Genomic DNA, 16,773 nt, shown 5'->3' with positions numbered 1-16,773 from the left:
GAGAGCGCAACCTACAAGGCCAGATGGAGAGGAGAGGTGGAAGGAGCTCGAATCGCCATAGCCAGAGCTTGGCTTTGGCCTGGGACGAAGAGGATGATGATGATGATGATAATGACGACGATGATCATGCATTTTGCCTTGGCACTTCCTCCTCTTGAGCCCAAACACCCGCCACGTGTCCTCTCGCCCATCTGGCAATTCCCACGTGGCATCGCCACATACAAGGAAGGTGGTTGGGGGCCTAGTGAGACCCACCAAAATGACCGGAAATCACCGGAGGCATCTAATTCGTCAGAGAAGAGTCGCACTAGAAGGATCGTGTGCATTGGCTCTTAGTGGAGGTCGCAGCTGGGTGAGTTGCCACGTGCCACACGGTAATTGATCTTAGCAATCATGTTGCCTCGACAAGTAGGGCAAGTAAGACTCCCTTCCCTTGCCCATGAGCATCATTAATGACGAGTAGCATAACCCGCCTATGATGGGTTAGAGACTCTAAGAATGTCAATTGTAGAAAAGTTCCCTCCATTACCACCAGTTTGAGCTCTTTCTTGTATGCATGGTTTGCATAATTATGAATTGTGTAAGACGAGAGATGGATTGCTCGTTCGTTGAGGATTCTACCCTTGGCTAGACATGGACGCTACTCTTGTAAACCTGGATCTTAAATTTGAAGGAAGGAGAATCTGAATCAGATGGAAGAATGTGACGGAAAAAGTCCTAGCTACAAATATGTTTCACATTCTATCTCCATCAACACATGAGAACTTTAGACCAAACCATGTTCCCTTGAAATTAAGCCTCTCCCTTTTTGGGATGAAGTCATAGGAAAAATGTTAAGATATGGTTGGTTATAGGGCAAGAAATGTCTTATGAGTGCTGGCAAAATTTGCAATGATTGTATTGATTGTATTTGGGCAATAGCTTATACAATATGGCAAGGAAGATGTAACCAAAGAGGGAAACTTCAAACAACAGTCAAGATGGCAGTTAGAGGCCTACTAGGAGTTGTCTAGACCTCAGATCCTTATGAATACTCCTGAGCTTGACCTCCAAAGGCTACATAATGTAGCAAAAATACAAAATTTTGGGATGATTGTATTAACCGTATTTGGGCAATACCTATACAATTTGGCAAGGAAGATGTAACCAAAGGAGGAAACTTCAAGCAACAATCAAGATGGCAGTCAGACGCTGCCTAATGGGAGTCGTCTAGACCTTCGGTTCTTGTGAATGCTCCTCAGGTTGACCTCAAAAGGCTACACAATGTAGTAAAAATACCAAGACTCCACAGAAAGCATGTAGTCAATTGCAATGCCACTACCAAAGGATGGCCTCAATGACCACTATTCCTTAGTCCAACTTCCAAGAATATCAATTGTAGGAAACTTCCCTCTATTACCACAAGTATGAGCTCTTGCTTGTATGCATTCTTTGCATAGTTATAAATTGTGTAAGATGGGAGATGGATTGCTCATTCTTTGTGGATTCTAACCTTGGCTGCACATGGGCGCTGCCCTTGTGAACCTTTTGGAGGATCTTAAATTTGAAGGAAGGAGAATTTGAATGAGATGGAAGAATGTGAAGGAGATAGATGTACATTCTGAAACTACCATGGAAAAAGTCACAAAAATGATAGCTATAAATCTCTCTCTCTCTCTCTCTCTCTTTCTCATTGTCTATGTCTTAATTTGCCATGTGTCATGCCTAGCTGTGCCATGTGGTATCTTTGCACATTGATCCATTGCCACATCATTTCTCTAAGCAGCTTCAGCCTTGCACAGTCTACCAATTTTTGTTGGCATGCCATGTTGGAAAGTCTGAGCCTTGCTAGGCTTCTATATAAATTATATAACATATAATATATCTATGATAATAAATATTATATAATATACAATAATATACTCTCTCTCTCTCTCTCTCTCTCTCTCTCTCTCTCTCTCTCTCTCTCTCTCTCTCTCTTTCTCTCTCCCCAATATTATATTATATTCTCTCTCTCTCTCTCTCTCTCTCTCTCTCTCTCTCTCTCTCTCTCTCTCTCTCTCTCTCTCTCTCTCTCTCTCTCTCTCTCCCCCCTTGTCCACATGTGCTAGAATGCCATGTGGCCAATTTTCGTTTGGTAGTGGCAACATGTGGCTTCCACTCATAGTTTGGATCTCTAGGTAGAGTCTTGCCCCATCCGGCATCATACCACATTGGCAGGTTTTCCCCGGAATCAACAACTCCATCTGTGCACTCCCTAACAACTCGCAGTCTCTATCTCCCTCTATCTGGAGAGGTGGGCCAACTGGCTTGCTCTATCCCTGTCGGTGTGGCTGCCACGTGTTTGTTGCCCATGTCACCTTGTTTATGCCACATGTCTGCTTTGGCATTTGTCCGAATCGTTCGAGTCTCTCTCAGTGTGACCACCAGCTAGGGTAAAGAATAAGGAGGGAACAAGATTATGACAGTGTAGGTCAATGGGCGAATCTTACCCCATATAAAGTTATAAATATTAGCCATATTACCACTTTTAGGGCGAATCTATCAAATTTGAGGCTCTAAAAATTAGCCACTTTTAATTTTGGGCTAATTTGTCAAATTTAAAGTTCTAAACATTATCCAACCAACTTGGAAAGGCCCAAACACTTGCTACTCCTTCCCACATGGCATTCTCACAACACGGTTGCAGGTGCCCCAATGGGCTTAGGCCCGCCGATTCACAGATGTTCGGCTAGGTTCACACCACTCACCTACCCATGGAGGAGGAAATAGATTTGAGGATGGCGGTCGCATTGTGTGGTGGTGCACACCACCCCATGGTCACACAGTTGGCTAATTTATGTCACCAGCCTTTGATTTGTGTAGTGGTTGGAGGAGATGGAATGATCCCATGAAATGGGCAAGATTCATGGGTCGAACACAAATCTTTTGTGTCTTGTCTGGGCTCCTTCCTCTTATAGGGCCACCTAGGATAGCAACCCTTCACATCACCTGTTGGAGGATGGCGGGCCCATGGTGTGAACCTAGTCTTATTGTAAAAATGCATCGGGTGGATTTTTCGTTCACATGCCACAACTTTCTTTATTATGTTGTCATCCTCATTCATGAGAACTACTGCCCATCAACAGCTGGTTTCTCTTAGCAAGACCTTGCAGGTTTCAGATTTTGCCTACCCTTGAGTTTGCTTTATGCACTCGATGATCCAATGGGGATGGTCTATTGATTCTTACAATAGACTCTCTATGCATTGTATGGACACACTATAGTTTGGGGATTTAGTCATTTTAGGACCTCATTGCAGAACAACTCGAGTTTTGTCTTTCCCTGCAATGCACCTCCAGCCATCCCCCAAGGATGGGTCTCTTGAAAACAGAGTTTGAGGAGCAACATTATCTTACTCATTCTTTGTTCATGTATGGTACTTAATACTTAACAATTGATTATTCAAATGTTCGTTTTGTACATGCATGTCTGTTGATGGTAGCTGGCAAAAAGGACCATGTTGGAACCCCCCGACCCCAAAATGAGCTTGCTATCTACTGTGAATATGCTTTTACTCCTCATGATACTAAGGAGAAATCATATAGGATGCCTATTGTGTTACATATACTTTGGATATGTAGCCTTCTCTCTCAGTACCGCCAGGGTTTATCTTATGGGTTGACGTGATTAGATTATACTATCTTGTCATATAAAATTTATCTCTCTCCCTACTTAGAGTTTGTGGAATGATTATAAACTTCATCGCTTGTCCCTTAGCTCTAATGTATTCCCTTTCACATTCCCTTGGATTTTAGGACCTTATGATATAGGCCTGGTTGAGTATGTAATTGAAGTTTAGTGTGTTAAAGATATGCTGAGCCCATACTACTCCCTGACTATTCATGTCCCCTACAAAATATGCTTCCCAACTTTTTGCTCACTATGGTCCTAGATGATAGTTCAAGGAGGAACATCTTAACTAGGAATGTTTTTTATATGTCTAAAACCTTTGTCTCAAGTATAGTCCCCATCTTTTTCTAGAACAAAATACTTGGTAGAAGTGAGGTTATAATGACCCCCTTGGATACTTGCTCCATTATGATCTTTGTACGTAGTACTTGGTTGTAGCATCATGAGCTCACAAAGGGCTTGCTTGGGATATCACCTGTTTACGTGGAACTTGTCTTGCTTTAATGTTGTGAGAAAGTATGAATCCAAAGAATAGTGTTGTATGAGTTTTTAACTATACTCCTCAGTTTTACAGGTGGTATTGGATCTATGGCTAGAGCAAACTGTGAATGGACAAGTTCATGTCAAATATGTCTAGATTTTTTAAACGATTAATAGCTCATGAAGTTCTTGCCTGAGCTCGCAATACACCCTTATTCTCTCTTTCCATAAACTCCTTGCTGTTTATATGTGTTACGTCTACACTTAAGGATTATAGGAAGTTTAAATAATGTATAATTGTGGTCATTAGCCATAGCTATGCTAACTGAACTTTATTTTCTCTTCTTTGCGATTAATAAACTCATATGAGTGGCCATCATAATATTGATCTAGAGGATGTGAGCATGAGTCACCATTTAGAACGTGCTTCTACTTGTGTCAAAAATATGCTAGTCATTGATTAGATGTTGTGCAAGATACGTCAAGGCACCTTGTGAAGAATAAGTGCCTTTTTCTTTTGGTAAAAATGGTCCCTTGAAGATTTTTTTCATCACTTGTAATGAAAGTACTTAAAAATATTTCCTTGTTCTTGCATATCTCTTTGTTCATTCCCAAACAAGAGATCTTTTACAGATACTACACATTTGCTTGTTCTGAACTTCTTATAACTTTGCCTCCTACAAACAAAGAAAGGAAAAGAATAATGATAAGGTCCATAAGTTTATTGCTTTGGATGATTTGTGAGCCATATTCTACTGAACTTGCAGGAAGGAGCATTTATCAATTTTGGGAACTCAATTTATCAATTAAGCTACTTCAACTTTATTTACACTCCATACATTGATATAATTATTCATGCTTTCTTGCATGAAAGATATTATTACAATCTAAAAGGTCCTATTTGTCAAAGCTCCATGCATCTTTTCCAACATTTACTTCCAAGCCTAAAACAACTAAGCTCCTTTAAGGATAAAAGAAGTTGCCAATGGACTTTTGTTGCATTGCAAATAGGATACTACCAATGAAGCACAATTGCATTGTTTTATGCCTAGGATTGGCTATTTCCCTTTGGAATTTTACTCCATGAATGGCAATTAATACCATCAAACATGATTATGTTTTATGGCCACATATTTCATAATCATTTTTTCAATTGAAATGAAGAGCAAAATGTCATTATATTTTTATTGCACTTTTTACTTTTAGCTCTTTTTCCCTTTAAGAATTTTATTACAAAATCTTACCCCATTTATTTAATTATTTGGAGTAATTGTATGTTAAAAGAGTGGAAGATAATGATATGCAAGGGAATATTTCATGGTTGGCTTTCAACAATTAATCATGATCTTAGTCTATTAAAAAGATCATAGATTTCAAGAAAAGACAGATAATAAACTAAATCCAGTTTTTAAGGTTTAATAAATAAGGCTTGAAAGCCTTTTTAGGACAAAATTTGAGCCTTTTAAAGTTTCAATTTTACTTCTTTCTTTCCACAAAACTTAGATTGATGTTGGAAAACTATAAATGCCAAACTTTCATCAAGTTTTTGAAGATAAAAATGTGAATATTTGATTAATGCTAATCTCAATAGTGTGACAAGGATATTAAGTGGTGCTTACATTGAAGCATGGATTTCACAACTTAAATGAATTGTCCTAACCTTCATTTGGTTGGTGATCGTGCCCAATGAATTGGTATGATCTTTACAAAGTAGAATCTTTGCAATGGCATTGTGGATTGAACAAATGGTGTTGGCAACTTTGAAGATTACTTCTTGGTGGACATTTTATGATGGCCTTTTGCAAAGAACCATTCTAGATTTCAGAGAACTTATCATATGGAAGTTCTAAGTTATTTTGTACAATCACATGAGATATAGCAACTTCATCAGCTCTCCTTTATTTTGGCATTATTGTATATAACTCTCAACTTCTCCAAGAAAACTATTGGAGTTAATCATACAAGCACTATAGAGCCTTTTGTGATAATCCATAATATATAGTTTAGCCTTGTTTGATAAAATTGGTCTATTCTAAGATTTAAAGTGCATGCACAACATCTTCTAACACTTGGGTGACTTGGAACAAGAAGCTTTTTGATAAAGTTTTGATGATCATAAATACAAGAGGACTTTTCAAAGGCAAAATTTGCTTCGACTGTACATTTAGTCTAAAATTGGTTACCTCTTTGTATGAAGACTAGTCTTCCTCTCTTTTTTATAGCTTACTAATATGAATATGATTATTTATTCAACTCTCAATTATTAACTCTATGAGAATGGGTTGGTAAGAATGGATAACTCTCATTTGTGATTACTATAAATGGGAAATAACATATATTTTTAATTTGGTTTACTTAAGCATTATTTTCAAAATAGAAATTAGTCCTTTAATGAAGTCAGCCACATATCCATGAGGCATATGAGGTGCCAAATATTAATGAAGGGATAGATCTGTAATCCTGGATCCAACCACTAATTTGCATTAAGTATTGATGATATACGACATCCATAAGTGCATGCTGAAACATTGATTCTCCCTAGGTTGCACTATGGCTGAACCTAATGATGTCCACTACACTGGGGCAAGACTATCGAAGATTCAAATGTGCTTTCTCCACCAGTCTACGATTGGGCCTATTTTCCCCCCCAATTCTCTTGCTTGTGCTTTCCATCCATGGCAATAGGCACCCTAGGGCATCTTTCTTGCCTAAACGGGATTTGTTGCTTGCATTCCTACTTTTCCTCCTAGTTTTTTCACTTGCAAGTCACCCATTTGCAAGTTTGGTTCCCTTTCACAAATCATCCATGACAGTAGGAAACGCAGGGCATCCTAATGCAAAGCGGTGTGTAACTCAGAATGCAAAAGACCTTGACATAGAGGTGAGAGTTGTTTCTCGGTGACCTACAACATGCATATCACCTATAGAGTTTGCCAATAGGGTGAATGCAGATGGTCGCTTGCAAAAGATGGTTGTGTCAAAAGGTAGTTGGGTGCTAATACAGCTAATGAGGAGGAAAAAACCACGGTCGAATAATATATTTCTGGCCTCTTAGAAAGGTAGGGTCAAAGATTTTAGAAAAATAAATGGTAAGAAAGGTATTAAGGAAATACTGGTCGAGAATGTATATATGCACAATGAACTTGTTCTGTGTGATTATCCAGGTTATCTTCCATGGCATAGGCCCAATTGTGAGTTTTTAACCCTTTTAATTTTGGAATGGTAGTTTTAAACATTGCTATTTTCTGCGTAAACTAAATCATGTTTTGGTTTCAGATCTGTATCCATCATCATATGAAGAATGATAGCTGGTGTAGTGCAATTTGGGATCCTTGGATGTCTTGCTTGGAGCATTAGGAGAATTACAATATCAAGGTAGATCTGCAACTCAATTAGCACAGACATGAATCTTCTTCTATGACCATTTGTATGAATTGTTGGACAAATCAAACACTCACGGTGTGTTGAGAAAAGAAGATCTTCTGCCATGGAAGACGATAGACTGATCAATGCCTCCTAGTAGTGTGACAAATACATATAGGGCTAAGCTATTTGTAGAAGTTCAATGATCTTTACATCTAGGCATTGCTACAAGAATTGTAAAAATCAATGTATGTGCCATGCCAATTATTGTTTTTGTTGACTTGTTTAACAAGCATCCAGTCAAGGTGTGCAAAATGACGCTCACCTATAGAGCAACTAGAAATGAAGAGAACCTTGGCTTCTTGGATGATGGTTGGGATAAATCAATATCTAACAAGGTCTATTATGAGGTGGTGCCAATTACGGTTACCATTAAGTATATGATTGTAAGCCATAATTTTATATTTTCTTTTTACTACAAATGCAGTAGGTTCATTTTGGATAAATTAGGTCCAATGGACGTAAGACCTTAACTCGTTTGGCCCTAAAATGAAGGATTAGAGATCAAGGTCTATGAAGATGGAATATTGATAAGTGTAATCTCAATACGACAGTGCTGTACACTAGCCAAATTGCATCACGGCATTCTTGTGGAGACAGAGGATAGTATTATCATTCATTATCAACTACAAAAAGGTACATAGAATGTTTACAAATCGGTTCTTTATTATCTTCATTTGTTATATTTACATGATTCATTCATTGTCTTCATTTGTTACGAACAAAATATTGCAACAACTATTGCACAGGAGGGAGAGAAAAATTCAATACAAAAGCATCTCTGAAGAGACTGTTTATATTACTTCTCAATAACAAAGTATAGGATTTCTCATGATTTTTGTACATGTATAGTACTTCTCAATGATTTATTGACCAACAGCCACATTGATCTTAGTAATTGTGTACATGTGTAGATAGCTACTACGGTCCAACTCATAGAGGAGGATGATCCTCATTCACAAGCTGTTGCTTTTTTGGATCATCTTGTTCTAAATGTAATTTCTATTGCTAATTGCGATGGAGACTTTTAGCTTCTGCTATACTTGGATGCTCCTCAGGAGGACTTGACGCACCTGGAGCATGTGATGCAATGGTGCAATCCTCTATTTGCTTCTCCTGCACCAGTTCCTCCTATATTGTTGTTCCTCTAATATACATTCTGGCACCTTATGGTCATCTCTTCTTGAGCTTTCTACTTCTGTACTCTGAACTATTGGAGAAGCATATTAGAGAACCTCTTCTACTAGTCTAGCTCTATACTTTCAACTAATGAGGAAACATATTGGAGAAGCTATGCTACTAGTCTAGTTCTAAAGCTGTATATATACTTTGAATTGTAACAGTCCTCCTTCACTTGTAACAAACATTAATGCAAACTAAATCTTTTTAATCCTATATGAAACTTTTGTACATGAATTATTCATAATGGAAAGCTTATGGTTTTTACAAGTGATAAGATATTGACCTTTGTTGATTTTATTGATTTTCGATATGCTATATTTAAAGCATTGTAAGAAGATACCCTTGAGTCTTAATTTGAATTCAATGTTTCTACCATTGACTAATGCTTCATGTTATATATACTACAAATAAGAGAAAGAATAATTCTATGTAAAGATATCCCAAATGGGATTAATTGTTGAGAGAAATCAAAACCCATATTACATGTTAATTGTATCAATACAAAAATCAGTGATACACAAGCGAAGACATCCGAAATGGGATTGTTGAGATAAATAAAAACACATTACATAGGTATTGTATCAATACAATGAGTGAGTCATAATCAAAATCTAAAGTCCAACTATGCTGACAGTATTTGTACAAATGCCATTATGAAACAAAATGTAATCTAATCTTTCTAGCTCTATACTCTTAATTATTGAGGAAACATATTGGAGAAGCTATGCTACTAGTCTAGTTCTAAAGCTGTATATATACTTTGAATTGTAACAGTCCTCCTTCAATTGTAACAAACATTAATGCAAACTAAATCTTTTTAATCCTATATGAAACTTTTGTACATGAATTATTCATAATGGAAAGCTTATGGTTTTTACAAGTAATAAGATATTGACCTTTGTTGATTTTATTGATTTCCCATATGCTATCTTTAAAGCATTGTAAGAAGGTACACTTGAGTCTTAATTTGAATGAGATTTGAATTCAATGTTTCTACCATATGTTTCTACCATTGACTAATGCTTCATGTTATATATACTACAAATAAGAGAAAGAATAATTCTATGTAAAGATATCCCAAATGGGATTAATTGTTGAGAGAAATCAAAACCCATACTACATGTTAATTGTATCAATACAAAAATTAGTGTTACACAAGCGAAGACATCCCAAATGGGATTGTTGAGATAAATAAAAACACACTACACAGATATTGTATCAATACAATGAGTGAGTCATAATCAAAATCTAAAGTCCAACTATGCTGACAGTATTTGTACAAATGCCATTATGAAACAAAATGTAATCTAATCTTTCTAGCTCTATACTCTCAATTATTGAGGAAACATATTGGAGAAGCTATGCTACTAGTCTAGTTCTAAAGCTGTATATATACTTTGAATTGTAACAGTCCTCCTTCAATTGTAACAAACATTAATGCAAACTAAATCTTTTTAATCCTATATGAAACTTTTGTACATGAATTATTCAAAATGGAAAGCTTATGGTTTTTACAAGTAATAAGATATTGACCTTTGTTGATTTTATTGATTTCCCATATGCTATATTTAAAGCATTGTAAGAAGGTACCCTTGAGTCTTAATTTGAATTCAATGTTTCTACCATTGACTAACGCTTCATGTTATATATACTGCAAATAAGAGAGAATAATTCTATGTAAAGATATTCCAAATGGGATTAATTGTTGAGAGAAATCAAAACCCATATTATATGTTAATTGTATCAAAACAAAAATCAGTGATACAGAAGGAAAGACATCCCAGATGGGATTGTTGAGATAAATAAAAACACATTACATAGGCCTTAACTTAGATTATGCTCAACACAATAGAATAGGATATCTTGCTTTCCATTATGACTATGTTTGACATGAAGTCCAAGTAATCACAAAGCACTTCCAAGAAGTCTCCTAATAATTAGAAAGTACAACTAAGCATGGTAGTCACAAAGCACCAATCAAGCACTCGGAGTAGTCATAGAGCACTCACATAGCTTTCACTGTAATGAGACTACTTGGTATTCACAAAGAACTACCAAGCAGTCACAAAGCACTCCATAATTGTCACAAAGCTCTACCAAGCAGTCATATAACAATAACAAAACACTCACATAACAATCACAAAGCATTTCCAACCAGTCACAAAGCACTTCTAAGAAGTCTCATAAAAGTCACAAAGCACTACTAAGTAGTGTCATAACAATCACAAAGCACTGATCAAGTAGTCATAGAGGAGTCACAAGGCATGCACATAGCTTTCATTGTTATGAGACTACTGGGTTTTTACAAAGCACTACCAAGCAGTCATAAAGCACTCACATAACTGTTAGAAAGTTCTACTAAGCAGTCATATAGTCGTCACAAAGCACTCACATAACTATCACAAAGCACTTCTAAGTAGTCACAAAGCACTTCTAAGAAGTCTTATACAAGTGGGAGAGGCTGAGATGGGACTTGGGCAGACGCACAAGGGGGGAGAGAAGGACAATGATACACAGAGCGGGGGTGGAGGAGGGTGAGGTAGCGAGGTGGAGGGAGCAGTGTGGTAAGGCTGAGTGGAGGGCAGAGAGGTGGAGAGGGAGGGAGGGTTAGTTAGGTTAGGTCAATTAATTAAAATAGGCTATATTAATTAGATTAGGGATTAAACTTAGGCTAAAGTGCTAGCAACTATTTTTTAAAAAAATTTTGCTAATCTAAGAATCTTTGATGCAATGCAATGTCTGAGTGCACAAACAATTGAAACACAAAATTAAAACTTGCCGTAACAAATCCCTTTGAAATCCAATGCTTCAATTCGTAGATAATGAATTTTATAGATTATAATTAGACCCATTATCCCCAATAGCCATATTTGCCGGTTTTTACAATCCGTATTGGTTTTCAACAAATCAAAAAATAGTTATGGAGCGTGACCTCAAATAGGTGTGCATCACTTTTACACAACATTGGGGGCCTGTTAACCCATACCTAATGTTCTCATTTAGGTGTGTCCTTGGGTTGAGAAGGAGCTCATGTAGTGTACTTTTGAATGATTACTTGGTTGCATGTATGTAAAGAACACAATTTTGATGTTTTTGAATAGATTACTATATCCTATAGTCTTCAAGATGCATGATTCATATGCAACATAGCACTTGTAATACTTTAATGGTCTTGTTCCAAATCCTTATTCCATAAATTTTCAGTCTCATGTTTAATTTTGAAATGTTTACTATAACTTGAAGACTAAGTTTGCCAAATTTTGTTAAGCAATGCATAAGTTATGGGTCATGCAAGATACCTATAAATAGAAAATTCCCTGAACCTCCCAAAAAATGGCTACACCTAAGCAAACAATGACCCTAGGCTTTAGGCAGGGAGAGTTTATCATGTATGAGGCCCTTTTTATAATATCAATAGCATGCGCAAGATTATTGAGGATGAGAAGGGGCTTAAAGCTCTCTCTCATATGAGACCCCTAATGCTCATATGTTTTCAAAAAAAAATATTTGTAGACTGGTGCCTATAGGACCTTACAACAAAGGATGCTCTCACAGCTCAGCTTAAGCAAAAAATTTCAAAGCCAAAGGAATACTAGTTTGATGATGAATACATGCACGTGCACATGGGCATCATACTTAGACATCATAGTTTGGAGATGAGAGATAGGATCAGGGAGGGAAAGTCTAGGCCCACAAGGGTGCATAAAGAGGATTGGAGGATTTCCAAGGTAGTGATCAAATTTTTTTTAGACAAGTGGGAGAATCAAAGGAGGGGGTGAGGAGGCGTTTGGACACCATATGTGCTTTGCACCTCGGGAGTGGCGGAAGGCTAGGCAAAGAAGCATGTTTAACTACCCATATATGGCACAACATTTAACTCTCTTAATTGGATCCATAAAAATCTTTGATTGGTTAACGTCCTACAGATGAGGAGTACAGACAAGCATGGAGAGTAGGAGCAAAGCTATTCTTTGGAGAAATGGAGCATCAGGGATACCACATCGATTAAGGGTGCTCGTCATGTAAGTCTACTCTAACCATCTTTGTTCTCAAGCATGTAATCGTACGAGTGATCTTACGTCAATTAAGCTAAAATCTCATTTTTTACATTAAACACAACCTCAACCATCTTTGTATCAATGTGGAACCCACATGCAATAGTTATGAGACATCAGACTTTAGAGATCTAGCAGTGCTAGGCAGGCAACAGAAGAGCTTTGATAAGATTGGAGGACCACATTTTGGTGGGACTTCACATCTCTTTTGTATTGTTTCTGGTGTTGGACGAAAATATATAATTGTGGATTTCATCTTTGTCTTGGATGCACTATCTATTTATTGGCCTGCATAGGCATCTATTTTTGTGAAGTGCACACAAGTTAAAGAAGTTTTCATTCCATAGTGAAACACTACCGCGTGTAATTCTTGGGACACTCTATTAGTCTTCCACTATGGCATACCCTATATAGAGATTTCATTTCTAAAACACTTGTACATTTGATCCCGTATAGCTCTTGCTTGATCCTAAGCTACAAACACCTTGTTCCACCTCTATAAAACTACTTGTACAGGTTTGTACAATAGGCACAACCTATCTGTACACTTTGTGTAGATCTTGGGTTATTGATGTCACCTTCTAGCTTGGTAATATGATGCACATCAGATCTAAACTTAGTCTCATGGGAAATCCTTACTTCTTTTATTCTCCAGGGTAGCTCTACCTTCCCAAGTATGCTTCTAGGTTTGTTGCCAACATTCCAACATATGTGTTGCCCATGTAGTAGCTTCTTATTGCATTGTCTTTATCTGTATGCTACCCACATGACATCCATTATGCTAGGGATGAGGATCAAAATTTGAAAGTGACCAAGGATGAAGATTAGCCAACATTAAATGATAGGTGGACAACATTAAATGATAGGGATGAGGATCAAAATTTGAAAAAGACCAGGGATGAAGATCAGCCTACATTGAATGATAGGTATTATGGACAATTCATTGGATCACTCATCTACTTGACTATCACCTTGCTAGATATCCACATGAAATAAATGATTTAGCTTAGTTTATGTCACAATCAAAATATCCCATTGGAATGCAAGCTTACTCCAATAGAATACTCAAATACATCTGATAAACCAAGTAGTGTGGTAGAGAGGAAGAGGAAAAGAGAGGAAGAGAGAAAGAGAGGAAAAGAGGAAAAGGGAGAAGAGAAAGAGAAAGAAACAAATAGGGAAAAAGGAAGAGCAAAAGAGGAAGCAAGAAAAGAGAGGAAGAGGGAAAGAAAGTGCAAAAGAAAAAGAGAGAAAGAGAGAAAAAGAAAGAGAGAAAGAGGGAGAGAGTAAAGAGAGGAAGAGAGGAAGAGAGGGAAGAGAGAAAGAGGAAGAGATAAAGAGACAAAGAAGAAAAGAGAGAAAGAGAGAAAGAGGAAGAGAGAAAAGAGACAAAGAGAGGAAAGGAGAGAAAGAGAAAGAGAGAAAGAAAGAAAGAGGAAAAGAAAGAAAGAAAGAGGAAGATAGAAAAGAGAGGAAGAGAGAAATACGAAGGTAGAGAAAGAGAAAGTGAGAAAAAGATGGAAGAGAGGAAGAGAGAAAAAGTAAGAGAGAAAGAGGAAGAGAGAAAAGAAAGGAAGAGGGAAAGAGAGGAAAGAGAGGATAAGAGAAAAAAGAGAAAAAGAGAAAAAGAGAAAGAGGAAGAGGGAGGAAGAGAGAAAGAAAGAAAGAGAAGACTGGAGGAAGAAAGAAGAAAGAAGAAAGAAAGAAGGAAAAAAAAAAGAGAGAGAAGAAGGAAGAAAGAAGAGCAAGAGAGAGAGAGAGAGAGGAAAAGAGAGGAAAAGTGAGAGAGAAAGAGAGAAAGAGGAAGAGAGAAAAGAGAGAAAGAGAAACGAGAGAAAGAGGAAAAGAGAAAAGAGAGAAAGAGAGGAAAAGAAAGAAAGAGAGAAAGGGGAAGAGAGAGAGAGGAAGAGAGGGAGAGAAAGAGAGAAGAGAGGAAGAGAGGAAGAGCAAAAGGAATACAGGAAGAGAGTAAAGAAAGGAAGAGAGAAAAACGGGAAGACAAGAAGGGAGGAAGAGAGAAAGAGAGGAAGGGAAGGGAAGAGAGGAAGAGCGAAAGAGAAAGAGATAAAGAGCGAGAGAAAGAGAGGGAGCGAGAGTAAAGGGACTTCAAGGGAGATAAGGGTTTCCTATGCCCATCACATCTTGCTATTCCTTATGATTCTTCTTAGAGGAAAAAGAGAAGGAAATTAGAGAGAAAGTAGAGGAAAACTTGAGGGAATTAGAGGTAAAACATAGCAAAAGAAAACCTAGAAAGAATGAACTTAGATATGAAAGAAAGAGAAGAGAAGGACATACCTTGAAGGAAAGGGAAGAAGAAGTTTTTTGCCATGAGATTCCGCGACTTTGTATAGACCCAAGAGGTCCCCCTAAAGTGGGGGGAATTTTGTGCTCCTACTCTTTGGGCTTTAGTGTCCATTGCACTTTGGTGTTCATGTGCTTTTTGTCCTTGGCTCCATGCTCTCTCAACCCTATAATGTGATACCATGCTCTAACCTTGTAATAGACACTGTCAGGTTAAACTTGACATCTTGGTCAACATGGGTCGTAGCCTTAGTCAATTACAATATCACACCATGTCTAACAATAAAGAAAGGACACCTCATGCTTGCCCTGCTAGGGAAGTACAAGGCTAAGAATATGGCATGTATATGGCACCTTCAATAGAGGAGCTTCAGACCCTATGGAGAGGCATATGTGTCTTTGATATTTCTAGATCTCTGAGGCATACCCATGACATTTTCATCAAGGGAATTCTTGATGTGGACCATGCATGAATTTCCAAGATATCAAGAGTGCTCAAGTATGTGCTTGTAGATATGGGCATGCCTAATGATGCTTTTATGCTTTCTGGTGTGATCTATGCATGCCTTATAATGACCTTTTCATGCATGCATATGGGACTTGCTATAAATGGGTACCATGCTTGTCCTAATTGTCATGGCAGTTTGAATGCACTTGCACGACACTCCAAACATATGATGTAAATGGTTTATGAAGGTCATGCTCGATAGCTTCCACTCGACCATCCTGTGTGTGAAGGTCAACTTAATCCACCACCACCATATTTGAAGATAAGCAATTGGATTACCTCTTGGAGGGAGAATGGAGAGGATTCTCCTCTTGGTATGAAGAGGCTGTTGATTTTTAAGGAGCTTCCATATTGGGGTTAGTTCCAAATAAATCATTTCTTGGATCATCCCCTGCATATGTTCAAGAATGTGGGGCCTTCTATTTGGGCACATTTGGTTGGTGACAAAGACACAAGAGGAGTGCAACATGGAGATGATGCCTAAGTAGTGGCCCTAAATGCATGGTCCAAAGTGGTTCTTCCAAAAGCATGATCAATCCTTTCCAAGAGAGAGAAGGCAATGATCAAGATGGACATTGCATCTTTTTGGACATTGATGGGACATATTTGTTTCTTGAAAGGAGCATTTTGAAAGGACAATAAGCTTAGTGGCCTCAAGTCCCATGAGTGGCACAAGTTCTTACAATTATTCTACGTGCTTAAATGATTAATAAAACTATGATTGTCCTCATTCTTCATATAGCTATGATTGTGATGCTTTGTTATAATTCATTTGTTTCTGGGATGCTTTATCCTCCCAATTATAGTGAAAGGGTACTTATTAAAAGATGTTAGAATAGCTAGCTACAAGATCAGTGGCATTGCAAGGTATGCTTACTATCATATCACCTTCACTCTATTTCATTCCACTTTGAATGATCAATAGAAAATTGTGAATCTTACATGGGCATATGAAATAGGTGGATCTAGGCTAGGGTGGACTCCATCAAAGCATGTGCTTGCTTGAGAAGCACTTTCTCTCAAGCATTATGATGAATCAGGTGCACTTACTTGTACACATAGTTGATGAGGTTGCCATTGCAGGAAGCATTCATAGTTGTTGGATGTTTTTCCTTGAATGGTTTATGAAAACTTTGAAGGGATTTATAAGGCAAAGAGCAAGACCCAAATCAA

General features: G+C 37.6%; 1 protein-coding gene across 7 annotated transcripts in view; it reads right to left on the bottom strand.

The window, feature by feature from the left end:
* LOC147894695 (pyridoxin (pyrodoxamine) 5'-phosphate oxidase) overlaps positions 1-111 on the bottom strand; it is a 48,800-nt gene extending 48,689 nt beyond the window's left edge. For 3 of the 7 annotated variants that reach the window (XM_087384504.1, XM_087384503.1, XM_087384505.1), the window contains exon 1: positions 16-111. In XM_087384504.1, coding sequence (XP_087240630.1) covers positions 16-59 — 44 coding nt within the window. In that variant the 5' untranslated portion in view covers positions 60-111. Of the gene's footprint in view, positions 1-11 lie in introns of all 7 variants that reach the window. The other 4 variants (XM_087384508.1, XM_087384509.1, XM_087384506.1 and 1 more) reach the window with 3 other exon arrangements.
* Between the last annotated feature and the right edge of the window lie 16,662 nt (positions 112-16,773).

This window comes from Dipteris shenzhenensis, chromosome 14 (genome assembly GCF_047967505.1).
Source record: "Dipteris shenzhenensis isolate YYH24624 ecotype China chromosome 14, Dip_SZ_1.0, whole genome shotgun sequence".
Taxonomy (NCBI): Eukaryota; Viridiplantae; Streptophyta; class Polypodiopsida; order Gleicheniales; family Dipteridaceae; genus Dipteris; species Dipteris shenzhenensis.
This window is presented reverse-complemented; position numbering and strand designations above follow the sequence as displayed.